The following is a 14,700-nucleotide window of genomic DNA, read 5'->3' on the forward strand; positions in this document are numbered from 1 at the left end:
CTATCTGTTGGAAGCCTAGATATGTATGTATAGCTCTTTCAGTATGTTGATCTTTACTTACATATTCTTTACAAACATATTCTTCAATAGTAAGTTGCCTTTTCTCCATTTGTACTGATTTGCTCTTCTATACCAACTACCCGTATGTTGTCATTAAAGTTTAGAGACTACAGGTCAGGTGAATACAAAGTATTATTTAGAGTTTGCTCCCCAGGAGCACTTTGTTTCATTAATTACTTTGTTTCATTAGCATTTTCCCCAATAGGAAAAAGTGGCTGGCATCCACATTCAAAGATGAGGCCTTGATTAATGTCTTAATTTGCACTTTTTGCACTTTTGATTCCTTGCTGTTCTTTAGGATAATACTTAAGACAGGGTATGGCAGGGTGGTGTCCTGGCAGGCCAGAAACTCCTTGCCTCTCTATAGATCACTATGGATTCCAAAGATTGTTACGATTGTTACTTAATTTCTTCTGACTCTGAAGCTCATATCCCTAGAGGTAGGCAAAAATGCACCTGTAGTGAGTTTTACTTGGAACTCTATTTTACATTCTTGGTTTTGGGACCAGAACATGCCTCTTTAGGTGAAATCACAGATGCAAAGTTCTGTAGCCTACTAAAGCCAAACCTCTAAGAGCTGTTCTAATCTCTCACGATGGAGCTACTAAGATTTTGTTTTGATGATTAAATAAGAGAGTGATACAATTTTATGTGTGCAGAGCCCCGTAAAGCTTTAAAATTAAAATATTGCATTATATCAAAATAATAATATTAGCTATTATTATTGACATGATATGAGCCAAAATCTGTTAAAGCACTTCCCCCAAATCATCTCATTTAATGCTCAGTAAGAAGTTGGGGGTTTATTATGGGCTTTCATCGAAGGCCTCTGAATGTCTCCAGGTTTAGGAGTATGGGCTGTGCCCTGGAGATGAGGTTCAGAAATACTTTGACTGTTGCTGGCCTTATTATCTCACAAAGCCAAGTTAGTGAAATCTAGCATTATTTTAATTGGAAAACGTCCTGCTCTGGGAAAACTCCAGATGATCGTGTGGGACTGTTTTTCCTCCCATCTGGAGTTTGCATACCTCTCAAGCCAGGGAGAGAATTGTTTATTATAAACGGACGTTGACACCTCGATTCCACCTAGAGAGCTCCAGCTTCCCTCCACTCTTTGTGTGCAATCTAAGTTCTGTACCCAAGGCTGGGTGACTTACTACTAGATGATGCTGAATAAGACAAGATACTAACTGAAGTCAGTGAAATTCCCAGCCCCACTTCTGCAGACAGCAACACTCTCTGATACTCTGGACTCTTGCTCAAATAAATAAGGCCTTTTGTTACAGTGTTTGTCTCCCCTCCCCACCCCTAAAATAAGGCCTACAGTCTACCTGAACCTGAAAGAGGATTCAGTGATGACAATCTACTCTCAGGTGTCTACATTCTTGAAAAAGCTCATTTTCTCTGTTATCATCAAAATCTTGGTTAACCAGCTGCATTCATGTGGCTTTTGTTGGACTCCTTCTCAGGTGACTGACTGCTTTGTGCCCTCTCTTGATTTCTTTTCTAAAAAAGGGCAAATCATCCAGGACTGCTAAACTCAACCGCAATATCACGAGGGGAGAAACACTTGTCCTCTTTTCTAGGTGCTCCCAACAGTCGAGGGGGAGGTTGAACTGAGCCTCCTAAAATCCGCCCTACTTGCCACCTCCGGTTTATCAACCCATTCTCCCTGGCCGCTTGTGAAGACCTGGGGCCTTTTAATCCAGGCACTGGACTGGGTAGGGAGAGGAGGCGGGGAGCTGCAGGCGGGAGGGAGGCGGCGCGCAGAGGTACCTAGTGGCGCTGCCAGGCTGCTCCATCCAGAGTACGTGGCATTACCCGTGGAGAGAGGGGGAGGGGATTCGGCTTTCTCCTCCCCAAGCAGAGCCTTGGGACATGCCGCAAGGGCGGAAGGGAGGATCCGTGAGGGAACTGGTGCGCTTTGGGGGTGAAATTTTAGCAGATAAAAGTGGCCTAAAAGAGGTCAGCATCCATCCTGCTCTCCACTTCGGTACCCACTGCTAGCCAGGTCTGTGCTCTACCGCGAGGAGCACTAAGTCGTTTGGGGGCGAGGGGACGCGCTCGCCACCCCGCATGCGCAGAGCGAGGAGCCGGCCTCCGGGACTACAGCTCCCAGAGGAGTTTGCCGGTGGCCGCAGGCGCCGAGCCTCTGGCGCCATCTTGAAATCTGATCCTCAATCTCTGAGTTTTTGCGTCAGCCGCGGGCGGCCGCTTGTGGACCGCGAACCCAGCCAGCTGAAAGGGAGGACATTGAGGACGACACCGCGGCTGGTGGGAGAGACAGCTGGAGGAGACATGGCAGGTTCTGAGCGCGGCCTGCGCTGCTGTCACTCAGCATCCGCCTGAAGTGTTTCCTCGCCCGCCCCCTCCCCGAGGGGCGGGGCTGACCACTCTGGTACCCAGAGCTCGCGCGCGGGTGGCAGCGAAGCGCCTCTGCAGAGTGGGGACCCCATCGGGCTGTTCCATGCCGGCCGGAGGCCACCGGGGCGGGAGACGGAATGCAACCAAGCGCCAGTGAGTGATCACCGAGCAGCAGCCGCATCAGGGAAGCTCGGCAACCGCAGGAGGGAAGATGAAGGAGATTTGCAGGATCTGTGCCCGGGAGCTGTGCGGAAACCAGCGGCGCTGGATCTTCCACACGGCATCCAAGCTCAACCTCCAGGTTCTGCTGTCGCACGTCCTGGGCAAGGATGTCTCCCGGGATGGCAAAGCTGAGTTTGCTTGCAGCAAGTGTGCTTTCATGCTTGATCGGATCTATAGATTCGACACCGTCATTGCCCGGATCGAAGCCCTTTCTATCGAGCGCTTGCAGAAGCTGCTGCTGGAGAAGGACCGCCTCAAGTTCTGCATTGCTAGCATGTATCGGAAGAATAACGATGACACTGGCGCGGAGACCAAGGCGGGGAATGGAACGGTTGACATTTCCGGCTTACCCGATGTAAGATACTCTGCACTGCTCCAGGAGGACTTTGCCTATTCAGGGTTTGAATGCTGGGTAGAAAATGAGGATCAGACTCAGGAGCTACACAGCTGTCATGCTTCGGAAGGCCCCGGAAACCGACCCAGGAGATGCCGTGGTTGTGCAGCTTTGCGGGTTGCTGATTCTGACTATGAAGCCATTTGTAAGGTGCCTCGAAAAGTGGCAAAAAGTATCTCGTGCGGCCCTTCTACCAGGTGGTCCACCAGCATTTGCACTGAAGAACCAGCATTGTCTGAGGTTGGGCCACCGGATTTACCAAGTGTGAAGGTACCCCCAGATGGAGAAAGCATGGAAGAAGGGACACCGGGATCCTCTGTGGAATCTTTGGATGCAAGTGTCCAGGCTAGTCCTCCACAGCAAAAGGAAGAGGAACCTGAGAGAAGTGCAAAGGAACTTGTAAAATGTGACTGTTGTTCAGATGAACAGGCCCTACAGCATATGTGTAACCACAAGCTGGAGCTAGCTCTTAGCATGATTAAAGGTCTTGATTATAAGCCCATCCAGAGCCCCCGAGGGAGCAAGCTTCCTATTCCAGTGAAATCCAGCCCACCTGGAACCAGGCCTGGCCATATCATGACTGATGGAGTTAGTTCTGGTTTCCTTAACAGGTCTTTGAAACCCCTTTACAAGACATCTGTGAGTTATCCCTTGGAGATTTCAGACCTCCAGGAGCTGTGGGATGATCTCTGTGAAGATTATTTGCCACTTCGGGTCCAGGTATACAAAATGGCTGCATAGTGCCTTACTGATTGAAGTTAGCTAGGCTCAGGCTTCACATGATTTCTGTCTAGGTGAAGGTTAATAATATTCTAGACTTGAGAAAATTAATCATTGAGCCCATTTGTGTCCCCTTTAGTAAATGTGATTCATTCAAATAATTTGTTTTTCACAATCCTCTTTATAAGATTATCTATTGGCTTTCCCATTAATTATCAAAATTGCACACCTTTAAAGACAAAAAGAGAAAGATTTCTAATCACCTTTACCCTATAAAAAACATTTAATCTTATTTCTGGCACTAGAACTCTTTCCTCTTACTTCCTTTTTCTATCCCCTACCCCCTTCTTTTCTTGTTTTCATTTTTAGATTTATGAATGTTTCTCCTATTCTGTAAGGGAGTTAGTTCTGCTATTTAGCCTTCCCTAGAGCATTAAGCCTTTCACCGCACCTGTGCCTCAAACTGATTAGAGCTTAGGGCAAAGGTTTGGGGAAAAACCTATTAATCCACCAAAGTATTGTAACATCAGGGCAATATTTAAAATAAATTAAGAGGTCATTTGAGGACTAACGATGACTTGTTCATAAAACAGACTTGGGAAGTCAAGTATCGTCATTTAAAATGTTAAGGCAAAAACTCATTACAGCCAGTTTGTATACTGAGCTCTGTTTGAAGAAGTTTGATATTAAGTAGGGATTCATCCATTATCAGATGATAGGAGAGTTTTTTCCGTTGTACTCATGAATTTCTTAATGACTGGAAGATGACAGTTGATCTTAATCTGAGCTGTTCATGTCTGCCCAGTTGATTTCATACCAACCTTTTAAATTCAGCTACTAGTACAGGGACCTGACAGATGCTATTTTGTTTCTACAGCAACAGTAAATGCTAGGTTCAGTTAATTTTGTGAAACATCTGGCATGTTCTACTTGATACAGATTCTCTAGTGATACCATTACAAAGATGGACAATCTAGAAGGCATTTTTGGAAAGCTTGCTACCAGTCAACATCATCCCAGAAACTTAGAGCTTCTAAATGAAATTGTTGATTGTCACTTGAAATTAAAAAAAAATAGTTCTATTATGTATAATATTTGCATGTCAATAAGAAAGAGGAAATGGGAGAAATATTTTTGAATTTGCACAAAATTGTCAGAAGTAGCATATATTAAAGTGTTACATAAAAGTATGACTATCCAAAAGTTTAAAACGTGTTTTTATTTGTATAAAATGTTTAGTATGCCTAACGCTTGTGTACTTTTCTTTTGCTTCCTTTTCTTTCATTGAGCTTTGCAGCTAAATTTGGGCTTTACAATACAGTATTTCTGTGAGCAGACATAGATGTCACAAATTAAGCATAGTGTTTTCATATTAGGATCTAAAAATAGTTTGGACAGGCTGGATGGGAAATAAGCTTTTTTTCCCCCTTTCAAATATGGCCAATATTGTAGAAAAGTGAAGACTTAGAAAATTACAGGTAAAACAAGAGGAATTTTTTCTCCATATTAAATTAAAAATACTCTTTTGGTGCCTGGGCTCAACAAATTTTGGAGCTGGGAAGGAGCTTAAAGATCATCTCATGCAGTCTCTCAATTTAGAGATATGGAAAGCTCATGGTTTAAATAACTTAGCCCAGGCAGAGCCAAAGATTCCTAACCATTCTCAGCCAAGACCTTTTTATTCTATATATTAAACCACATTGTCTGATGTACCTTGAATTAAATAAATACTTGTTTTAAATTCAGGACCTTCTTTCTATACCCTAAGGATTGCTGGAGGATTCTTTAGGAATTCTGTGAAGAAATCTGGCATCCTAATGAGCATATTTAAAATATGGTAACTGTACCTTTAGGTCAAGCCCCTTTTCTTCACTAAATTTAGACATCAAAAAAAAATAGACCTTTAACACAGCAGGGTTTGACCTTTCTGCTGTAACCTGGCTTACCGTCTTTACTGTTTGTAGAATAATAAAACATTGAGAGGAGGAAGAAAACATTCAGCTTGAAGAATCATGGCACTTGATTGTTGTGCTGTTTTCTCCAATAATTAAGAAGTGGAAGGAAATAGATTAATTAGGCTCAAAGTGTTTGTAGATAAAATGTATGTTTTGGATTCTGGATCTACTGTTTAAGTCTTGACTTTTAAGCTCCCTAAGGCCTGTTGTGCTTTATGGCAAAAGCAGATCTAAGTGGGACAAAGGCAGACTGATTTTTGTCTGTTTCTGAACAAATGTGGATAGAATAGAAATAAGTGTAAATTATTTTTGGTAGTTCTCTTTTTAGTTTGTAGAAAGAAAAAACTTGAAAGAAAAAAAAATTTCCTTTAGCTAAATTCTGCTACAAATATGAAGAAAAGCTCTTATCCTAAGAGCAAGATTGTTCTGTAAGGTCATTTTGATTCCTTTGTTTAATCTGGTTACTGTTAAATATCACCATCAGAATGCCTCCTGGTTGCTTTTCTTCTTTTTCTTTCTCTCTTTCCTTCTTTCTTTCTTATATTAAAGAAAAACTGCAACAGCGTAGTTCTCCTGCTTACTAATTTTCTGACATTATGCAAACTGATTGATTTGCCTTCTACAGAATTTATGTCTGAAGACCCAGTGTTGTCAAATAGCCAAAGAAAGGTTTGAAGCCTTATTCTAGGTGATAATTTCCTTCTTTATTGTCTGGCCCTGAACTACAATAGAAAAGCTGTCATAGAAGGGGTGTGGTCCCTTGGTAAACATTAATTCAGCTCTGGTTCACGTGCAGTTTTCTTTTCTATCTAAATTCAGAGAGTAAGAGATCTTTGCTTCAAGCCTTGCAATGCCAGAGTTGGCTCTTGTATGACTATGATAAATTTATCCCTTTCTATAGCTTAGCTATGTAACCCAGATCAGGCCCTTTGGCAGGGGTAAGCATTAGATGCTGGTCAAAGATTAGGCCTTTAATTTTATGCTAGTTGATAGTTCTTGTGTATCCCCTATTGCTAACAATAGGATAGAAAATTATAGTAGTTTGAGCCCTGTGACTTTCTATTGTGACTATGAAAGTGTCAAGAAAACTGCTGTTAATCCAGAAGATCTAAATAACTGCCTTGTAGCCTAAAGGTCTTATTTTATGCAACCTTAGGCCTGGAAGCAATTCTCTTTTCTGATGCTGAAAAGCATTTGTCCTGAGTCAAAAGCAACTGAATTTAAAATTATATTATGATTACAACATGATTTTAGTAACTGATAGCATGGAGATTAACACGGATTCAACCAAATCAAGTATTACTTATTTCAGGCTCTACAAAATCTTCATAGGAGTGGTTGGTTTATGTACTTGATATTTCACAAGAATTCATTATGAGCTGTTTACTCAATGGGACTTTGCTAGGTACTCTTTTGGCAGACTTATCTGAAAGGACATTTTTTTCCTGAGATTTAAAATAATAAAATATTATGAATAAAGAAGAAACAAACATCTTCTAGCCTTTAGGTCAATACATTACATTTACCAAATTAGGGGTTTCCTGTGATGATTCATGCCAAGATGGGTTCAGATGAGATCCAGACTCATTATGTACTTTTCTGTGGCATCCTTTGGATTTAAAGTTGATGTTGAAATGCCTAAATTAAACACCTACCTTTTAATCTATTTATCTGGTCTTTTTCTAAGAGAGCCACTGAGAGATTAGAGCAATGGTCTGGGAATTAGGAGACAGGCCTGTTTTTGTTAATTTGCTTTTGTTTTTATTGTTCTGTTTACTTTATTGAACAAAAACTTTTGGTCCGTACAATATTCCAGGCATTATGGTAGGCAATGGGTTTATAAAGATGAAAAGGAAGTTACCAACTTAATTGCATTTGGTTTAATTGGATCCTTTTCCTGATTTCCAGTTAACTTTGGACAAATTACTTATCTGTCTAAGTTCCCATTTCCTCAAATGTAAGATAGGATTGGACCAGATGGCTAATTTATAAAGTGTCCTTCACAGCTCTAAGATTCTTTGGTGTACAGTGATTAAATAGGACCATTTAAAACTTGAAGCTATTTAATTCTGCTTGTTATAGTTTAAATTTGAAAAATATCTTGTAATAGATGTTGTTGGAAATTTGTTTTACACCGAGGAAGTAAGAAGGCAAGTTTGGTAGAGAATGTTTTATCGTTAAATAAATGATAAAATTATTTATCAGTTAGAATTGTTGTAAATATCTATTAAAATAGTTACCTCTCCCATGGTGTGACATAATTCACATCACTTCAAGGGCAAGGCTCCCTGTTATACCCACAACAACAAATATCTCAGTTTTTTCTAGGAGTCATTATCCTTGCTACTTTTCTCTTTCTCCCTGTCTCACCATCCAGTCCTGTTGACTCTACCTTCAGAACATATCCAAATCTATCCATTTCTTTCTCCCTCCATTACTACCACTATAATCCAAGCCACTATTATCTTTCCCCTGCAGTACTGCAGCAGCCTCCTAGCTGGTCTTCCCATTCCTACTGGTACTCCCAACAATCTATTCATCACAGAGCAGCTATTTAAAATTTAAATATGATTGATTACTTTTCCGTTAAAAACCCTGCAGTCCATTCTCATTTCAATTAGAATGAAATCCAGCTTCATTACCTCCGATGTAGGTTCTTTACACCAGATCTGGCCCCTCCTTGCCTTTCCACCTCATCGTGTATTACCATCCATTTTGCCCAGTATGCTGTAGCCCTGTGCTTTCCAGAAAGGCAGCCACTAGCCCTGTGTGGCTATTGAGCACTTGAAATTTGGCTAGTCCAAAATGAGATATGCGGTGAGTGTGAAGTATAACCTTAATTTTAAAGACTTATCATGGAAAGAATGTAAAGTATCTTGATAATTTTTCTATTGAATACATGCTTATGATAATATTTTAGGTATAATATATTGGGTCAAATAAAATGTTTTATTAAAATTAAGTTTACCTATTTATTTTTACTTTAGTCAATGAAGATACTAGAAAATTTTAAATTACATATGTGGCTCATTATATTTCTCTTGGAAAGTGCTCCTCGAACCACGTAGGCTTTTCTCTTTCCCAGGGGCATATCTACCTGAGGTCTTTTCCATTAGTTGATCCTCTGCCTGGATTATTATTCTTCTGTTGATTTTGCAGAGCTGGTTCCTTATCATGTAGATCTTCATTTAAATGCTGCCTCATCAACCACTTTAAAGTAACTTAACAACTTTGTCATGCTTTCCTATTTTATAGCATAGGACTTGTCACTAGCTTACATTTTGTGTATTTCCTTGTTCTTTTATCATTTAGCTCCCCACTCCAACTCCCACAGTGCTTTGCATATTAGGGGTACTTCATAGATGTTTTAAAAAATGATGAACAGCCCTGGAAGAATAGAAAAGATTTTTCTTCTGAAATCTCTATACTTCCAGTCAGTTGCTGTCAGGAAGGGGTTTAAGGTAAGCTGAAACCCCACTGCCTAGAAGGTGGTAATCAGAGTTTGAACATGTGAGGTAAAGAAAAAATGAATAGCTGCCTTTTTTCTCTTTCTAATGGATTTGTATTTTCCCTAATTGGAGTGCAGGAGAAAGGGAGGGGGGATAGGCAGGGAGAAAAGAGATGGAATTTAATGCCACAGTGAATTGCTAAAGTTTTATTTTTGTATCTTAGCTCATAATGAATATTAGGTACAGTTCAGTAAGTTTATCTTAGTCTGATCATCCCAAATATAAAGAGATGTTTTTTTCTCCTGAATCTTTTTGATGAATTGATATTCCTATAAAACATACCTCCTTCCCAGACCCTATGGATTTTAAATTTTATCTTAATTTTTGTTACTTTTTATTTTGAAATAATTTCAGCGTTAGAGAAGTCATAAGAGAAGTACAAAGAACTCACAGTCTCACCAGTTGCTATATGTTGCTACATTTGCTTTATCACTCTCACTGTTTATAGACACATTTTTTTATTCCTGAATTATTTGAGAATTAATTGCAGATATTATACATCTTTACGTTCAATAAGCATATATTTCCTAAAGACAAGGACATCTCTTACATAACTACAGTACAATTACCAAAGTTAGGAAATTTAGTATTGATTAAATACTATTATCTAACGTATGGTCCATATTTGAAATCTACCCATTTTTCCAATAATGTGAATAGGCATGTTGTAAGAAAGATTGTTGAACTATAACTTTTTCTCCCTTAGGGATGGTGTGAGTTTGACCTTTTGAATTCCCTGATTGAAAATAGGATAAAGCAAATATTTGGTCATCATAAGCATTTAAAAAAATCCTCTCTTCTTTTAAATCTCTGAATTACTTGCTTTAACTGCATAGTGTTTGTGTAGGTTCATAGAGAAAGGTGGGGAGGGGAGCTAGAGAGGAAGTGAATCGGTGCTCAGAATACGGAACAGGACTGGCTTCAGGAATTACTGATAAGCCATTCAGCAACGCTGGTTTTCTAAGTCTCTGGCAAAAGATGCCAAAGACATTTGAAGATAAAATTAAACTTTATTGTTGGCTACGCTTAACTCAATCGTCTCGCTGCTTCTTCCTAGCCCACGACCGAAGAGTTACTCAGACAACCAAAGCTGAATTCAGGTGAGACCAGTACAACTCAGCAGGCTGTATCTGATTCCCATTTGACAGAACTCCAGGAAAAAATCCAGCAAACAGAGGCCACCAACAAGGTATTGGAGATCACAGGGTTTCTTGAGAATGCGACTGGCTCTAGCTGGGTCTGTGTTAACCTCTCTGAGTAGGACCTGGGAGATGGGTATTGTGTATGCCTGGTGCTCTGTGGAATATATTCTTAAAAGTGTAGTTCTTTCCTGTATCTCTCATCAAGATTTTAGCCTGTTCTGCACAGATCAGAATTTCTGGTGCCTTTTAGGCCTGAAATTAAAACTTGAGTGCAATTTTCAACTGTATAAGGCACTGAGACAAGAGGTTCATGCTTTTGATTTTGGTTTAACTTCTTACCCCTTTATAGCCCTTGGGTTTTAACATCTGCTTAGAAGAAAATTCCCACAATTTGGGACGCTGTGCTCCTGGCTTTGTGTACCCTTTTTGTGTCCTGTCCTGTAGTAGATAGCAGAACCTCCTTGGTCTTTGTGTAAAAGATCCACAGTGACTCATGTGGACAAGTACCCCCAGTATGGCTGCCGTCATAGAGAAAGCACAGTGCATGAGAACTGAAGCAATTGAGTATTAAAAGAAGCATTTCACATTTCCTGCTACTTTTCTCTTGCTGATTGACTTAGGACTTTAATGGTTATGCTATGTGGGGAAAAATTAATAAGGTAATATTCCCTAAGAAATCCTTTAAACCTAGATTTGAGGAAGGACTTCATGGTTGCATTTGAGGTTAAAAGAAATCATTGACCTGCCAAACTTTTTTTCTTTGCTGAATTCAGGTTCTTCAAGAAAAACTGAATGAAATGAGCTGTGAACTAAAGTCCGCTCAGGAGTTGTCTCAGAAGCAAGATGGTACAATTCAAAACCTCAAGGAAACTCTGAAAAGCAGGGAAAATGAGGTAAAATGTTTGGCAGTCAAGGACCCATGAGGAAACAATTTTTCCCATCAAAGTAGACAAGTATTCTATAATTTGTTGAATTGGATATTGTCAGACTAACAGATCTTAGCCTAGAGAAACTGTAGTGTCTTCTAAATTGGAATTTTGGAATTTTGGAATAGTCCTGCTACTAAAATCTGTACAGTACAGGCGAGATAACAGAATTTATATTTAGCTTGCTAACATTTTTGGTACTCCCTGTCTTTGTTTTCAGACCGAGGAGTTGTACCAGGTGATCGAAGGTCAAAATGACACAATGGTAAAGCTTCGAGAAATGCTGCACCAAAGTCAGCTTGGACAACTTCATGTACGTGAGGGTCACCTGGGACAGGCATCACTTGAGGATGTGCCACTCTCAGCCACAGTTTTGATCTTGTTGTTCTTCTCAGCTGCTCTGTGCTTGCCCTCCTTGTGATGATGATTTTCACTCTCTTTTCAGAACTCAGAGGGTACTTCCCCAGCTCAGCAACAGGTGGCTCTGCTTGATCTTCAGAGCGCTTTATTCTGCAGCCAGCTTGAAATACAGAAGCTCCAGAGGGTGGTACGACAAAAAGAACGGCAGCTGGCTGATGCCAGACGATGTGTGCAATTTGTAGAGGCTGCAGCACAGGAGAGAGAACAGCAGAAAGAAGCTTCTTGGAAACATAACCAAGTAAATCATTAATCATTTTGTGGCACTGTGTAAATGCAGACTTTGCCCTGATAATAACTTTTTATAAGAATAGCTTGTGTTGAACCCTTGAGTCACTTACTTAATCTAAGTATTTCAGCTCAACATTTGTTGCCCTTATACCGTGTGCCAGGTATTGGGCTGTGTTCTGGAAATACAAGGGTGAATATCACAGGCTCTTTCCTCTTAAGTTATTTGTAATATAGTATGAAAGACAGTCACATAAACAGTATTTCAATGTGGTAAATACTGTAGAAGAGGCATATAGGGGTCCTGTAGGAATATATACAAGGGGCCGGGGAAGGGAATCAGGGAAAGCTTCACAGAGGAGGAGATATCTGAGATTATTCTTGAAGGGTGGGTAAGAGTCAGTGAGACAGAAAAGTGGGAAGAACAACCAAGTCAGAGGAATGGCGTATACAATTAGTCATGTATGTTTTTTTAAATAAAACACATAATTCTTAAATGGTTTCTTGTTAGCTTAGAGCAAATGCCATCTTTTTTTTTTTTTTTAAGATATAAAAGGATAGGTAGGAATGTTGTATCCTTGAGCTTACTGTAAACTAAAGGATCCAGGTTTATGGTAGAACAGAGTCCCACTTAGTACTTATATAGGTGTATCATTTTTAAGCCAAAAATAAGTATTGAACTATAATATCAAATTTACATCCTACCCCCATCCGCGGTTCCCATGATTTCCCACATCATATTTGACTCAGGTGTAGTAGTATCTCTATAGTAATTTTAAGAATGGCACTTTTTGCTACTTTATCTTTTGTTCTCTGTGCTTTGAAAGTTTTAAGGCCTCCATATCTAATGACCATGTGAAATTTTTAGATTGTTTGAAAAGGGAATCTATTTAATTCAGGAATTGCGAAAAGCCTTGCAGCAGCTACAAGGAGAATTGCAGAGTAAGGGCCAACAGCTTCATACCCTGGAGGCTGAAAAATACAATGAGATTCGCATCCAAGAGCAACACATTCAGCACCTCAACCACAGTCTGAGTCACAAAGAGCAGCTGCTTCAGGTGAGTCCACAGAATGATTTCAAGTAAAACTGGGTTCCTAGAGCTCGGGAATTTATGTTCATATCATCTCAAAACATTAGTCCACCTGTGTTGAGTACCTGCTACATGTAGAACATTAAGAGGTGGGAATCTGGAGGATTCAGAAGAAATAGAAAGTACAATCCATCAACCAAGATGCTAACCAGCAAGTGTAGGAAACAAGAAATATAGACCTGAAACACTTAAGCAATAAATATTCAGCAAATAGTTATTAAGCACCTCTGAGTTAGATACTAGGCTAGGTATGAGGAAAATGAAGAGAAGATATGTCCACTGCTCCCACTGAAGACCTCTGTGTAGAAATTTCCAGAGTTATGTAGATGATTAAAATGAAAGTTATAGGAAAAAATGGAGCGCTTAAGAAGAGACTGATCAGTTCTACCACCTACTCTAAGCTTTAGTCACACTGGATCCCTTATATTTCGCTGAGCATATGACTTTTTCATGGTATACATATGTTGTGCCAGTTTTTTTCTCTGATAGAGATACCCCACAGCCTCTTGGGAAACTCCTAGTCCTTTAAGACTCAGAGCAAATGTAACCTCTTTTGTGAGAACTTTAGTGACACCTTCAGGCAGAGTTAGGCAATGCAGCCCCTGTTCCCCTAGTAGCTTGCTACATGCGTATATGTACACACCTGTGTATATGTGATGCAGAATAGTTGACATTCTGTATGTCTGTCATCTCTGCTAAACTGTGTTCCCCTTGAGAGTGATCACATTTTGCTTTTTATCCTGAATCACTAACAAATTCCTTGACAAAGTGGAAATTCAGTTAATACTGAATAAATGAATAAAGGAAAATATTTTTTGGTCTCATTAGGAATTTCGGGAACTCCTGCAGTATCGAAATAACTCGGACAAAACCCTTGAAGCAAATGAAATGTTGCTTGAGAAACTTCGGCAAAGAATACAAGATAGAGATGTTGCTCTAGAGGTATGTACCATAATTTTGCTCATGATGCTGTGGATTATTTCATCCACAGGGGGACTTTAGAAATGTATTTACTTAATTTGCTGCTTTTGGGAGTTGGTTTTCCATTCCTTTATATTTGGAATCTTATTGAATAAGAGTGATCAGAATAGTGACTCTTGTGGAGCTTTGGGATGCTGACTTTGCTTGCAGCGGGCTATAGACGAAAAGTTCTCCAGTCTAGAAGAAAAAGAAAAAGAACTGCGTCAACTTTGTCTTGCCATGAGAGAGCGAGATCATGACTTAGAGAGATTGCGTGGTATCCTCTCCTCCAATGAAGCTACCATGCAGGTAAGAGCAAAATCTGTCATGACTTGGTATCCCTCTCTCACTTGGATTCTAAACCTGAAACATCTCCCCTTCCATCATTTTCTGAAAACCAGGATATTTGCTTTATTAAAAAAAAATACAAAAGCAAACAAAAATAGCAGTCATTAGTTCTGTCATTATACATAAGGGAGTGAGAAGTTTTAGCACTTCTACTGTGAACTTTGTGGGAGGGGGCAGTGAATATGGATTTTTATACATAGTTCTAATTTATTTCTAATCCTTGCTAATATTTATATACTTCTATATAAACGTTGCTCAGATGCAGCTATTATATTGTATTTTTCTCATTAATATTATGTACATGTCTGTGTACAGCCACAATCAGAACACTTGTTTCTCTTATTAATATTTACTCTGGGCTATT

General features: G+C 39.8%; 1 protein-coding gene across 22 annotated transcripts in view; it reads left to right on the top strand.

Moving 5' to 3' along the window:
• The window catches only part of PDE4DIP (phosphodiesterase 4D interacting protein), a gene marked incomplete at both ends in the record, with an annotated part of 223,864 nt that overhangs the window by 122,780 nt on the left and 86,384 nt on the right, over positions 1-14,700 (top strand). For 9 of the 22 annotated variants that reach the window (XM_082614143.1, XM_082614148.1, XM_082614149.1 and 6 more), the window contains 7 exons: positions 10,282-10,413; positions 11,140-11,259; positions 11,513-11,605; positions 11,738-11,950; positions 12,837-12,995; positions 13,857-13,970; positions 14,160-14,297. In XM_082614143.1, the coding sequence (XP_082470269.1) occupies positions 10,282-10,413; positions 11,140-11,259; positions 11,513-11,605; positions 11,738-11,950; positions 12,837-12,995; positions 13,857-13,970; positions 14,160-14,297 (969 nt within the window). Of the gene's footprint in view, positions 1-1,916; positions 3,761-10,281; positions 10,414-11,139; positions 11,260-11,512; positions 11,606-11,737; positions 11,951-12,836; positions 12,996-13,856; positions 13,971-14,159; positions 14,298-14,700 lie in introns of those variants that run through there. The other 13 variants (XM_082614141.1, XM_082614128.1, XM_082614144.1 and 10 more) reach the window with 5 other exon arrangements.

This window comes from Mesoplodon mirus (genome assembly GCF_964341445.2).
Source record: "Mesoplodon mirus genome assembly, chromosome: 3".
In the NCBI taxonomy this organism is placed as follows: domain Eukaryota; kingdom Metazoa; phylum Chordata; class Mammalia; order Artiodactyla; family Ziphiidae; genus Mesoplodon; species Mesoplodon mirus.